Source organism: Abramis brama (genome assembly GCF_963993115.1).
Source record: "Abramis brama genome assembly, chromosome: 25".
NCBI lineage: Eukaryota > Metazoa > Chordata > Actinopteri > Cypriniformes > Leuciscidae > Abramis > Abramis brama.
This window is the reverse complement of record NC_139987.1, coordinates 18,016,741-18,030,470: the sequence shown is the minus strand read 5'-3', so window position 1 is coordinate 18,030,470 and position 13,730 is coordinate 18,016,741. Positions and strand designations below refer to the sequence as shown.

At 37.6% G+C, this 13,730-nt stretch overlaps 1 protein-coding gene across 7 annotated transcripts in view; it reads right to left on the bottom strand.

Moving 5' to 3' along the window:
• Nucleotides 1–13,730, bottom strand: part of fryb (furry homolog b) — a 64,654-nt gene that overhangs the window by 20,346 nt on the left and 30,578 nt on the right. For all 7 annotated transcript variants that reach the window (XM_084103708.1, XM_084103703.1, XM_084103704.1 and 4 more), the window contains exons 8-31: nucleotides 12,414–12,582; nucleotides 12,174–12,266; nucleotides 11,872–11,970; nucleotides 10,870–10,971; nucleotides 9,566–9,669; nucleotides 9,272–9,380; nucleotides 9,014–9,100; nucleotides 8,625–8,796; nucleotides 8,389–8,521; nucleotides 8,058–8,165; nucleotides 7,720–7,954; nucleotides 7,423–7,608; nucleotides 6,320–6,406; nucleotides 5,849–6,108; nucleotides 5,527–5,716; nucleotides 5,312–5,436; nucleotides 4,455–4,512; nucleotides 4,203–4,294; nucleotides 3,851–4,023; nucleotides 2,593–2,753; nucleotides 1,918–2,028; nucleotides 633–787; nucleotides 448–547; nucleotides 17–188 (exon numbers count right to left, since the gene is read on the bottom strand). In XM_084103708.1, coding sequence (XP_083959834.1) covers nucleotides 17–188; nucleotides 448–547; nucleotides 633–787; nucleotides 1,918–2,028; nucleotides 2,593–2,753; nucleotides 3,851–4,023; nucleotides 4,203–4,294; nucleotides 4,455–4,512; nucleotides 5,312–5,436; nucleotides 5,527–5,716; nucleotides 5,849–6,108; nucleotides 6,320–6,406; nucleotides 7,423–7,608; nucleotides 7,720–7,954; nucleotides 8,058–8,165; nucleotides 8,389–8,521; nucleotides 8,625–8,796; nucleotides 9,014–9,100; nucleotides 9,272–9,380; nucleotides 9,566–9,669; nucleotides 10,870–10,971; nucleotides 11,872–11,970; nucleotides 12,174–12,266; nucleotides 12,414–12,582 — 3,281 coding nt within the window. The remainder of the gene's footprint in view (nucleotides 1–16; nucleotides 189–447; nucleotides 548–632; nucleotides 788–1,917; nucleotides 2,029–2,592; nucleotides 2,754–3,850; nucleotides 4,024–4,202; nucleotides 4,295–4,454; nucleotides 4,513–5,311; nucleotides 5,437–5,526; nucleotides 5,717–5,848; nucleotides 6,109–6,319; nucleotides 6,407–7,422; nucleotides 7,609–7,719; nucleotides 7,955–8,057; nucleotides 8,166–8,388; nucleotides 8,522–8,624; nucleotides 8,797–9,013; nucleotides 9,101–9,271; nucleotides 9,381–9,565; nucleotides 9,670–10,869; nucleotides 10,972–11,871; nucleotides 11,971–12,173; nucleotides 12,267–12,413; nucleotides 12,583–13,730) is intronic.

Genomic DNA, 13,730 nt, shown 5'->3' with positions numbered 1-13,730 from the left:
GACACGCACACCTTACCTGAGAAGAGAGGCAGGGTGAGTTCAGGATACATGCAGGCCAGCTGGTTTGAGAGCTGGAAGAGAGAGACGCTGTATAGCGGTGGTAAAGGACCATGTGTGCCATACAGGATATTTCCTGTTTTCTGCCCCACAATCCTCTTTGAGTAAACAGACAACTTGGACTCCAGAACCTGAGCGACAAAGAAAATAGAAAATAATATAAAATTCCACTGTATGTCATTGTTTCCCACAAAAATTGTTATTATGAATTAACAGCTTCCATGGAGCTAGTAATTTATTTATTTTTGGAATAAAAACTTATATTAAACTTATAACATATGGAACAAAAAATAAATCTTTCAGCCACTGAAAATATAGGAAAGACAAGTAAAAATCTGAGCTACTGGCTTGAATGAGCCAGCACAAAAAAGACAAAAAAAGGTTAGGTACCTGCATAAGCTGCATGGATATCTCGTAAATCTCTCTGCTTGTGTCAGATGACTTAAACAGCACCAGATTCAAAAGGGTCACAATATCACATGGATAATTCCTGAAAAGTAAGAAAAAGTAAAGTGACATCAAAATCTTGAAATATCATGAAGGGTAACCATGGCAGTGATGAAGGTTCTGATTACCTGCTACCACACACAGTAGCAATAGCTTTGAAGCATCCGGAAGCGAGCTGGTATGATCCAGTGAAGCAGCGATCCACAGCCCAGTTAAACAGATTCACCTGATCTGGGTTTAGTTCCAGGAGTAAGATAACAACCTCACAGCCAAGCCGATGCACCTGCAGTCCAGGTAAGTGATATAAACATGAGTGTTTAAATGTGTGTTTTTCCCATAATCAAATCCGAATGAAAGTTTTCCCATCCTACTAGTCATTAAAGGGTTATTTCACTCAAAAAATTTTATTCTGTCATTAATTACTCACCCTAATGTCGTTCCAAACCAATAAGACTTCCGTTCATCTTCGGAACACAAATGAGGATCTTTTTAATGAAACCAGAGAGCTTTCTGTCTCTCCATTGACAGTCTACGCAACTACCAATTTCAAGCCACAGAAAGGTGGTAAAGACATTAAAGTGATCCATGTAACTCCAGTGGTTTAAGTGACGCGAGTGCTTTGTTTGCACAAAAAAGACAAAACATAATTTCCGACTTTATTTACAAAATATATTAATCTCCAACGTGCGTGTTCATGCAACGTCTGCTCTCGCGTCAAAACAACATGCATGCTTCGTTGTGCTCTCGTGAATGTGCGAGCACATACGTGTTGGACGGTATTGTGTTGACAGTGCGTAAGTCTGCTCCTGCTGTCGTGTCAACACAACATGCATGCATCATGGTGCTCTTATGAACGTGCGTTTAAAAATTTACAAAAGTAAATAAAGTTGTAAATTATGTTATGTCGCTTCATAAAATTGAGGTTAAATCACTGGAGTCAGATGGATTACTTTAATGATGTCTTTACTACCTTTCTGGGGCTTGAAAGTGGTAGTTGATTAGTTGTCAATGGAGAGACAGAAATCTCTCAGATTTCATTAAAAAAATCTTAATTTGTGTTCCGAAGATGAACGAAAGTCTTATGGGTTTGGAATGACGAGGGTGAGTAATTGAAGTAACCCATTAAACTTTAATAGCAGGCATAAACAAATAAGATTACTTATTATTTTAATGGTTGACAACCCAGAACCATTAAAGTCAGTAAAGAAGAAAAGCATAAAAAACAAAATATGTCCTTCGGCCAATCCTGACAGGCTTGTTGGTTTAGTTTTAATGATAAGTATTAAACCTGATGCAGGTATTAAAAGCAGCTATAAAATTTTAAACAGGAAGCCTGTTCAGCATCAACAGGTTAAGACAAGGACTACAGCCGACACCTTTCTAGCAATAAAAAAAAAAGAAGTGCATGCATACCCGGAGATCATGGCAGGCTAAGATATTGTCCAGCCACTTGTAGAGGTATCCGTCTGTAGAAAGGCCCACGTTATCGAACACAGGGCCACAACACAGTACCGCTGACATAGCCTGAGGAAAAGCAGTGTACACACACAAACACAACATTACATCAAAGGAAATCCCATATCAACACAGTGATTTGGAGCATGTGGACAAACCACAGTTCCGACCCATTTCAACATGAATCGTCATCACGAGAGACTTTATACACAAGCTTCTTCTGTCTAAAAGCCCTGATCCATTGTAACACACAGAATTGGATTTTCACGCCTTCTACAAAAAAGAAAAAAAAGATCAGAGCATCGGGTACCTGCCAACTGCATGCCTGTTTGGACAAAGAGGGTACAGAGAGCTTGGGGAATTTTCTGGTACTTCTGTATACAGCTTACAGGTACTTTCCAGATTGGATTTCAAATTTTTCCACTTGATTTAGTGGCGTTAACATGACTGTATCATTTCGTCCATCCACGAAACTGTGATGTCAAATTCTAAACAATTCAAAACTTCATCTGTTCTCTTAAATTACAAGACATTTATAAATGCCAAATATGAGGAAATAAAGTTTTTTTGCTAAAATGCCTTTATGGTGAACCTCTAAGAGACATCAATACCAGATTTTTTATCAAGGTTTACCTTCAAAGCGCAATACTGGTAGCGTGTGATCTGGTGGTTGCGGTCACTATAGCGGTCCAGAGGTGTGAACATGACACTGAAGGGTCCGGCCCACTGGCTGAAGAGAATGAAGAGGTGATGTCTCAAGCTCTGCTGGGGGAACAATAACCGCCTGTTGTGGACTAAAGAGAAAAACACAAATGAGATTTGAGGATCTAACATGCTTTAATGTTTTGTTTTACAAACAAGAATTAATGGTACAGTGTAAAATGTGTTTGGACAGGCAAATCTACATTTATTGAAAAACTACAGTAAAACAGTAATACAATTTAAAATAACTGTTTTCTGTTTATTTATTTTAAAATGTAATATATTCCTATGATGACAAGGCTGAATGAATTTTCAGCATCATTACTCCAGTCTTCAGTGTCACGTGATCCTTTAGAAATCATTCTAATGTGTTAGTTCAAACACTTCTTTTGTATTATCGATGTTGAAAACAGTTGTGCTCCTTAATAATTTATGTGTACAATGAATATTGAATTAAAAGTAATTATAATTATTTGAATACATTTTAATATTAAATGATAATACTATTATAATTTATAATACAATTGATGAATTAAGGGTCAGATCAAGTGGAAATAGCTCTTTAAAGTATCATCTGTGTACATTTGTCCATTTACTTTGTAAAGGTAAATAACTTGTCAAATAAACTCCCCTTTTAACAGGTACAGACTGTCATATTTATTTATATAAAATGCTAATATTCATCCCATATTTTACAGGATGTGAACACACTGAACAGCCCTGCATCACAAACAGCTTTTGATTTGTGAGCTGGCTGTGACGCAGGGCTTTTGATGGGCTTGCGTAGGCTACTTGTGTGTCAGAGGGGATGTTGTGCTTTGCTGGTCTGAGGGTTTTCTTGGTCAGTCAGCGCGTATTAATCAGAGCCTGCACAGTTCTATTCATAGCTCTGATCCTGGGCCTTTAATAAGTGACTCACTCAGTGTTGGAGCCTATTGAGCCTTTGAAGGGGCGGTATGTTTGGATAACCTTATACTCCAAGACCTGTGTATCAATGGCTCTATTATACCAGCTAAAATATCTCACCTGCTCTAATTTGGTATTCAGGAGTACACTTCGGAGTATTCTGAGAATTCATTATACATTGGGAATGATCACTGAGATGCTAATGGAGAAGATGGTTCTAACTAAAACAATAAATTAGTAATATTCAAAGTATTTGGTCTATGTTTTTAATGTACAGTCTTACCTGGAACACACTGGATGAGGTTGGCCACCATTCCACTGAAATGAGCTCTCATGTCTTTCAAAATGTCCAGCTCTTTGTCATTCTCTGCTTCTAAGAGCATCCGGGTCAGATCAACATACTCCAGGAAAAGGGCTCCTAGAGCCAGGGAATCTCGCTCCAACGCCCCATTAGTACTGCAGAGAAGAAGAGAGTAAAACAGGCGCATAAGGGATTTTTACAAGACTTTCTCTTTCCTAATTCAACAGAGGTCAAAGATTCACTTCAGTTCAGAAGATCAGTTAAAAAAGTTAAACCCTGGATTTGACTTCACAAGTCCACAAAACCAGTCAGTGGGATCAGAGGACAAGTTCACCTGTCACTGATGACCCCTGAGTCAGCAAGAAGCTCAAAGATACGCAGCAGCTGCAGCCGGAGCAGATCTCTCCGCTCTCTCCGCTTCTTATTCTACAGAGACAGAAATACAGAAGGACACAGAGACCATTTAAATCTAAAAATGTAAATACTACTGTGCATGAGCACTGCCACTGCACTATAGACACAACAATACACATAATGTTATCTATGGGGGTTTCCAAATTCAGCTGGATTTGGCCAGAGCTCTCACCTCAGGCCTCCTCTCCAGAGCTTCTTTCATTAGAGGATGGAGTTCTTCCACCAGCTCCCTAATCAAACACACATGAGAAACAGTCATGAGACACCCGCAGAATGAAAGCAACATAAATATTTCCACAAACATGCTTTTGGCTCAAAATCTTGAAGTAAATAAGGCTTTTTCCTGCAATAACTGTAATAATGTTGCGATGAATTCATATCTGACAAAAAATGTCAAAATTAAAATCCATACATCTAGGGGTTGACATTTCAAATGACATAAAATAACCTGTGCTGAGTGTTATTTAAGTATTTTATATGCTTTGTATTTCTTTTTAGCTTTATTTATTAATTATTTTATTTTGGTTTTAGTAAAAAAAAAAAAAAATACTTAAACTGATTTATTTCAGTTAGTTGCCAAGGCAACTAATTTTATGTTTACGTATTTTATCTAATATTTATATTTTATTTCAGCTTTTTTCCGATTACAGAAAACGATTTTAATAGTTTTAGTTAACAATAAGAGCTTCAGTGAACCACTAGTAGTCCTATAGAACCCGTAGACATCTGTCCTCTTCGAAGTAACGACACACGTCAGAATGGAATGACAGTCATCTCTGCTATTTTGTTTGGGACACACATTACTTGCTCTTTTCATGCGCTGTTCTCAAACACCTCACATTTTTCACAGCTCCCTCAGTGTGTGTGGCAAAAGTCCAGTGTAGCTGCCAGAATGCTTTGATAAATTTGCTATAAAACTGCCTTGGTTTAGGAAATAATTCAAACTCTGAAAATCAGCTGTTTTTTGGGGTAAAATTATGCTAAATAGCTCATTAAGTGAGAAAGAGGCATGTTTATTAAAAGCAATACCTGAACACAAGGGAATTTGTTCGCCCAAAGCCGAGGACCAGAGACTCTGTGATCTCCAAACTTTCCGATCTCATGAGGGGAACCAGCTGTTTCAGGAGCCATGCCACTGATGGTGTGCCTATCACCTGATCAGAAACACATACATGTACTAACTCATGACATCACAGTTCTTTAATCTTCCAAATCATCACTGTCCTACTATGGGCACAACGCACCTTGTTATCATACGTGACACTGCCATCAGGTGTGGTAGCCATAATCTCAGGGGTGGAGGCTCTCAGGTGACCCGGACTCATGATGCTGGGTTTGGCAACACCGAGGCACAATATCAGGTAATTCCTCCACAGCGTCACATAGCCATCGGCTGGGCCTGGCGTGCTGGTCTTTTTGGCGTAAACGGGACTGCTGCAAATATGTACCAGAGAAAGGGAAATTCTTGAAAGTCTGTTTTCCACCCCAGTATTCGTAAAAAATTTAAAATAACAAAAACTACTATAAACCGGACGTTTTAAGAGTAAAGATGATCGAAAAACTCACTTTGGGTCAACAAGTGGCATAAGCAGCTGTAGGCGAGTGAAGGCGTAAGGCCAGGCATAGCTGAGTGCCGTTGGGCAGTGTTTGGGGAGGTGCTCTGGCCTAAGGAAGCTATAGAGGCAGAGCACCCAGGGATCCTTCACCGAGTGGGCGAAGATCCACACGTGAGAGGGACTCTTTACATCATAGTGGCTGTTAACCAGGCGGGCGTTCCACTCTACCAGCCACTGCAGGTCCACGTGATGACTCATGGGCAGGGTGGCCTACACAGAACACAGATTTTAATAGCTGAACTTGAGCAAGCATGCATGAGTGTTATGACTTTAAAGACAGACATTTGGCAACTGAATTCTATAAAACTCTTGTGGCACAAATCAATTTAATGCAAGTTGAGGTCAGTACTGAGAATGACACACACACACATATGGATACACAAACAGAAACACATCCGGAGGGTTAATAGGGAATGCTTACAGAGTCAGAGACAGCCACATGGACGAAACTGTCCAGCACGCTGGGGGCCAGTTGGTCCATAACCTCGATCATGGACTTATCGTCATCCTGAGAGCAGAATCACATGACAGTTACAAGGCCTGTGTTGAATAATGTTTAGGTTACACACTAACAGGTCTAGTACTGATTAGGATTGCATCTGATATCCACTGCATGTGAATGCATGTTTATGATTAATTCAACTGGTCACATGACATCAAATTCAGTCAATAAGTTTTAGTTCAACCTAATGTTAGGTTATTATCTGTGTTTTAAATTATTTCCAAGTATAAAACTAATTTCTCCAACAACAATAATGGCAAAAGAGAAACTCTTCTGTCTTCTCTTCTCTTTTCTTTTCTATTCTATTCTTCATTTTTCTTTTTCCAAGTTATTGTACTCGGTTGTATTCTATAATTTTCTCTTCTGTCTCTTTCTATTCTATTTTATTTGTTCTAATTGTGTTTTTTATTCTATTCTGTTTTATTTATCTATCTAATTATATATATATATATATATATATATATATATATATATATATATATATATATATATAAAATTATATTATTGTGTCTTTTTCTATCCTATCTTACTCTTTTCTATTATGTTCTCTTTCTCTTTTCTATCATATTGTCTTCTATTCTATCGTATTCTATTTTATTATATTCTGTCTTTTTCTATTCTATATTATTCTATTCTATGCTATATTCCTCTTTTCTTTACTATTTTGTTTTTTCTATTCTACCAGAATCTGTTCTAATATATTCTGTCTTTTTTTATTATATCTTATTTTATTCTATTCTGTCTTTTTTCTAATCAATGTTATCCTTTTCTTTACAATTCTGTCTTTTTCTGTTCTATTCTGTCTTTTCTTTTCTGTTCTATGCTATCTTTTTCTTTATAATTCTATTGTCTTTTTTTATTCTTTCAGATTCTATTATATTATATATATTATAATATATATATTTATTATATTCTGTCTTTTCTATTATATCTTATTTTACTCTACCTTGTTCTACGCAATTCTGTTTAGTTTAGTTTGTGTTTCTGGCATAATCTGCTAGAGACCCAGCAGCCTGTCTCACCTCGGCTTGTCCGATGGCTGTAAACAGGCAGCGTATCTCTCGGAGGACGGACACAGCCAGTTTGCGAGTGCTGGTCTGGCAGGAGCACAGCAACAGCAGGGCCAGACCCTCCACAGCGTGCAGCACCGTGGAGTGAGGACTGCGATCGGGCGCCAGTCTGGAGCTCCCGCTGCTTTGAGATCCCATCTAAGGTCAACAAATATACACACATACACATGATCATGCACACAGCCCCCAAAAACCATTTACACTGGTTAAGTGTGTATAGCCATTAAAGAGAAAAATTCATGCTGATACCTCAGCCGAGCGTTTTCCAGGCGCCTGTATCGCCAGCCTCCACTGTGTCAGGAAATGCAGCAGCAGTTTAACGGATGAGTCCTGCAGGCCCTGCTGCGTGTCCTGCACCTCACGCAGCAGAAAGTTAGTGTACCCGAACAGCACGTCCTCTCGCCAGTCGGAGAAGTCCAGCAGCAGACTCTGCAAGGAATTCTGGGCAATGAGTCTGAGTTCATCATCCATGTGGACCGTCAGCCTGCAGAACGCAGAAAGAAAAACAATCAATGACAATTACAGCTTCTCTTATGTTTTTAATGCACAGTGTATTGTTTATACAAAGGGTACATGGTGAAACTCACCTGGCCAAGAGATCGATGAGCTCAATTTTGGACATGCCATCTGGCAGGATACGTGGAATGGCCGCAACACACGTCCGGAACAAGTCAATCTTCGGTTTTCTCTCACCCCTGACCCGAGAGAAGGGATGAGGTAAGAAAAAGTAAACAATGAGAGAGACAGAGTAAAGAGAAACACAAGGAAATGGAAAAAAGAGAATGTCAGACTATCTAAACAGGGTGTGTGTGCTGAACGTGACTCATAAGTTGTCTGGCTGTGAGCGTTTCCTTCACCCACTCATGTTACACTCTGAGATAAATAATAGGTGGTGACAGGTCAGAAAAAACTGTTTACGTGATCATGTCTTCGGGCTCCTTGTTGAGCATCTGGGCATTGGTGAGCATCATGCAGCGGCCCACCTCCTTATCCAAGTGCCTCAGGATGTTATCAATGGATTTCCTGACCTGGGAATAATACAGTGCCATACCTGCAGGGAACAGCATAAACAACCCAGACTATGAAAAACTGAAAAAAGAACAACAACGACAAACACAAACAGGCAGGTGTTTGTAATAGCTAAGTGCCCTGACCTATCAGTTTTGCTTCCTCCTCAGTTAGAGTTTTGCTGAGGTAGGTTTTTTTCTTCTTCAGTGTGTTCCCAGAAGGTAAAGTGGCCCCTGTGTTTGGCATGGGTGGTTCACCATCTTTCTGCTGCAGGTTATCGGCTATGACGAGGAATGCTCTCAGGGCGATGTTCATTCTCTAGATATACATCAGAAAATAAACAAAATATGCATTTCCTCATAGCAGGATCTCATCTCAGGCGGTCTATTGGGTTAAATGTGTTTGTATGGGTTCAAACACAATTCCATATTTATAAATCTATAATTCTATTATTATTAATAGGTGGTATTAATAATGAGCTTTAGATAAAATCATTACAACATTTGAAGTAAACGTGTGTGTGTTTAAGCATTACCTCTGGGTTTAAACTGAAAGCTTTAGCTGATTTTCCAACACTCAGCAGATCACATATTATTTCTTTCATAGCAAAATCCAGTCTTTCCTACATCCAGAAAAGAAACAAAGATTACATTACACAGTGTTAAATGATAATCATTTGTGTGACAACAGTGTAAAATTGCAGGACCTGCAAAAAGGCACAGGAAAAGATGTGGAATATTTTCTTAATGCGCATCAGACGTCTATAGGTGTGTGTGTGCGAGTAGTGTCAAACCTGGGCAATGAACTGAATTATCTTGACAAAGATGTTGAGGGGCATGTCTCTGGGAACGACGCTCCGTGAACCCTTAGGGAACAGTGTTGATATGATTGAGGTGAGGCGGCTGGAATGGATAAAAATATAAAAATGTCATATTAATGGATGTCAATCAGAATCAACATTATTATTTTCTTATTCCTTATCATTACTGTCAGTGCCATGCATTTAAAATGAAATCCATTATATGTCTTATATTAGAAATATATTTCTTAAATCGTGTTGGTATGAATTAGTTTTACAATATGCTACCTTTGTGTTGCCGTGTTGCTTTCACATTTGATTCGGATCATATAGACCCACAGCAGTCGATAGAGAGATTCAAGTGCCACCCGGGCCATTTTGTGGTCTTTGTTCTGCAAGAAGAGCACTTTGTTGTAATTTCCTGTTATGTTCCTGTGATGCATCTTATAAATTATGATCACCAAATGAGTGCATTTTTTATACTTCTGTATAATTTCCATTAATTCCACGATTTTCACCAGTTTGTTTTCCAATAAAAAAATTATCTAAACATTTTTAAACCAATATAAATTTACTTGAGAATATACAAAAATGTTAAGACTAATAATAATTTCAGAGAATATCTCTTGAATTAAGTTTAGTTACTTTTTTCTTGTTATAAGCATAAATCTAATCAATTGTAGTGAGGTTTATGATGAAAAGAAAATGAAAAAAGAAAGATATATATTTTTATTAAAATATATTTATTTTATTTTTAATATTTTAGTATAATATATAAAAATATATTATTATAAGGATGTTTAGATATTTTTACTGGCAGGACAAACATACAAATGATTTTTCCCCCTGAAAGTTTACCTTCTTTTTTTAAACCTGATCTATTCTTTCTTATCTATTCAGGTGTTTCTTGGCTTTAGTGTTCAATTTCCTTTGACTTTTGACCAAATGTGGGCACTGAAACAAACAGGATATTTTTCCTGCAGGTCAAAAGCCTTAATTACATAACAAGTCAGCAGCTCTCAGACTGCAGCAGACCTCTGCAAGTACAACATGACGACTGACTGAGAGATAACAAAAAATCAGATAAAGCTGAAATCTCGATAGAGTGATCCAGGATCTTATTAAACCATTCTCACAGTTCTGCACATCATGGTTGTTGTTATTATGCACCTCTTTTCTGTTGTCCAGACTAATTTCATTAATTCTTTCATTCCACCTCTCTCACACCCCCACACAGGTACAGAGACTGAAGTGCTGAGCACAAAATGTACAATGAGATGTTACAGCTAACGATAAAGGATTCTCCTATCCTACAGGCCTCTCCTTCAAGCAAACAAAACATTCCTGCAATCTGCTGCACTCCCTCTGCATTTCACACATTTTTAACAGCTATTTGCTTCTAACTGCTGCCACTTTAAATATTTGTGCACTTGACTGATGGGCTCCACTGGTTAAAAGAACTTGCAATCACATGATGCTGACACAACCCCCTTGCACAACAAAAACTGCATTCCTTTTTGCATGTGATCTGCTGTTATTTGCTGATGTATAAAAGCTGTATCATACAAGCTTTGTAGATCTCAAATACTCACTTTCAGGTTGGACAAGCAGTTGTTGAGGAATACGTGCCATCTGTTTAGAAAGATTTGCTTCTGGCTCACACACAGAAGACACGTTACCAATGGATACAGAGCCTAAGAAAGACAAGGAGCAAGTCAATGGTTTCATTATATGTGCTTAACAAGAATTATGTAATTCAATGACTTTGCAAAGACAGTGAAAAACACTCTAGAACAAAATATTCAAACTTTCTTTCCCCAAGACCCAATAAGACATTCTGTGTTTACTTGAGACTCAAAAAATACTGGTAAAATACATTCCATGATATTATAAACCCTGGTAACCACAATTCCAATCAAAAACACCACAGTTCTTAAATTTTTTACTACTAATGAAACTGTGTAAATGTAGTTAAAACTCTCATCAAAAAAGTAATTAGCATATGGCATAAACATAAAACTAAACAAATATTCATAGACAGCTTAAATAGACAGCTTAAAGGAGATGTGTGTTTAATGTTTTAATAGCATAAAATAATTGCAGCAACTGTTTTAGTTTGCAGAAACTATGGTTGCATTAAAAATGTTGCTAAGGAAATGCCTGAGCATTTGCTTTTAGTAATTTCATTTAATGTAACTTATTAAAAAAATTGCTCATTATATGGGTATTTAAGGGTTGGGATCCAAACCTTAAGAAGCACTGCTCTCAAAAATATTTTAGAAAGCAATTTCCTCTTTCCTGTCACAATAATTTTGCACTTGAGTTGTTTTCTTTAAGTTGGATTGTAAAATATTTATACGGCAAACAAATCAACTGACATTTTTAACAAGGGTGTCAAAATGCACACACATCACACAGCTATTGTGTGCCAGTGTTTAAAATCAAAAGTTGCTATGTTAAGTCGTGAAAGATATTTAGAGATGGAGTATTTGAAACATCACAGACAGCGAAAAAATGTCAGCTATGAGCCAATTACTGTAGCTGCATCTCCCTCTATTGCTCTCGAGCATGAAAAAAGAGAGGGCAAGACTTGCCAGAGAGTGTTTCTTCCTGGATGACAGGTCTAAAGTTGTGTCGTAAAGCGTTTCCACAAAATTCCTCAAACAGGGCACATTCACCTCGTTCTTCACCGTCTGAAGAGAAACATCACATCAAGTGTGAATTACAGTTTGGACAAGAGACACATTATTACATTATTCAAATGTACATATTTGGTAAGCCTTTCTCAAACAAATTACAATTTAGCGAATGAATGAAAACAAACATTTTGAAGTATTCAAATATTTAGTTTGGCAGTGCTTACTGCAGCAGATCTATCAGAGACGGCTGTACTTACTGCGGCTACTGGGACGAGAATCTCTACAAAGAGTCCAGCCATAGAATGTTTAATATCCTTATCTTTCACCTCCAAGAAATACTGAGCACACTCCTATAAACATATAACAGTATTTTAAGTCTTTTTGAATACCAAGAGAGAGAGAGAGAGAGAGAGAGAGAGAGAGATTTTTTTTTATATAATTGTGTACATTGTTTGTCAAATAAAGTAGAACATTGAAGTAATTGTTGCATTGTGTACCTGCATAAACTGGAAAGACGCTTCGAAATCTTCCACTGGGTACATCTTAATGCGGAAGAACTTGACCCCCATAATGAGGCTGATAGTGCTTTGGAGCACATATGGGCTCTGCTCTTTCTGCCTGAGCTCCTTCAACTCTGAGATGAACTTCTTCCTCACTGCAGGAAACCTGGGAAGATTGGGAAAGAGGGATTACTATTTATAAAAATAATAAAACATACAGCAGAGTTTCGGTTTGAATCCCATCATTTTGCACTGGCTTATATATACAGTATATCTATACTGTATATCTGCATAATGTACTGTACCTTATGATAAACTGGTTAAAATATTCCTCATTTGTAAGTTGTGTTGGATAAAATGATCTCCTAAATAAATAAATGTATGCTGAAGCTGAAAGACGGTATACAAAAATGTGTTCTGTCTGAAAGCATCCAACTTGATAAAAGATTGATAAAAACTCAATTTACAATTCACTCAACTAAAAAACAAAAATAATATACTGACTTTTAAATTCACTTGTTGTCTATTAATGCTTTACCTGACTGTCTTTAAATTATCCTCCTTTGAGGGCTTTTCTCAGGATGCATGATATTTGCGACAATTAATTCAATTAATTAATCAGAATATCATCAAATTAATTCAGTTAAATAACGATGGGAAGCCCAAGTTTAAATCCATTTCACCATTTCAGCCACCAAATTCCAGGACTTGGATGTTTCATGTATACATGTGTGTTAGGGAGTGTTTGTGAGTTTGTTCTGACAGAGAAAGAGATCTTCAGACCTATATTTAGAAAGGCATCTGGAGGAGGGATCTCACTCTGTGTCTCTCTGCAAGTCTTAATGTTTGTTTTAGGTGAGCTACAAACTAACTGGCTACTTTCCCACTGAGAGAAATAAAGAATATTAGAGTATTTGCATTGTACACACTGTTTGACTGAATTATACTATTTATCTTGTACTGTACTGGGGTGATGAAGCACATGCATGTCTAACATTTCATTTGACTTTTAACAGAACATGTAGACACCAGAATTTCAAGACTTCCTTATTATATGTGCTGCCACAAATACATTTTTCACACTATTAAATATGGAAAGAGGCCATTACTGTCAGGACTGGAGCTCTCATACTGATAAGGAGAAACTCCATCTCTGTGCGACACTGATGGAGCTCCCTGTGAACATGACGAGACGTCTCGTCTATCAGCGTAATGGCCTCCCATTAGTGCTTCATCTAACAGTAGACACTCTGTCGCAGGAAGAAGAATGCGGCCATCATTTTGAGCTCGAAACCAGGTCGCTGGCTTCAACGG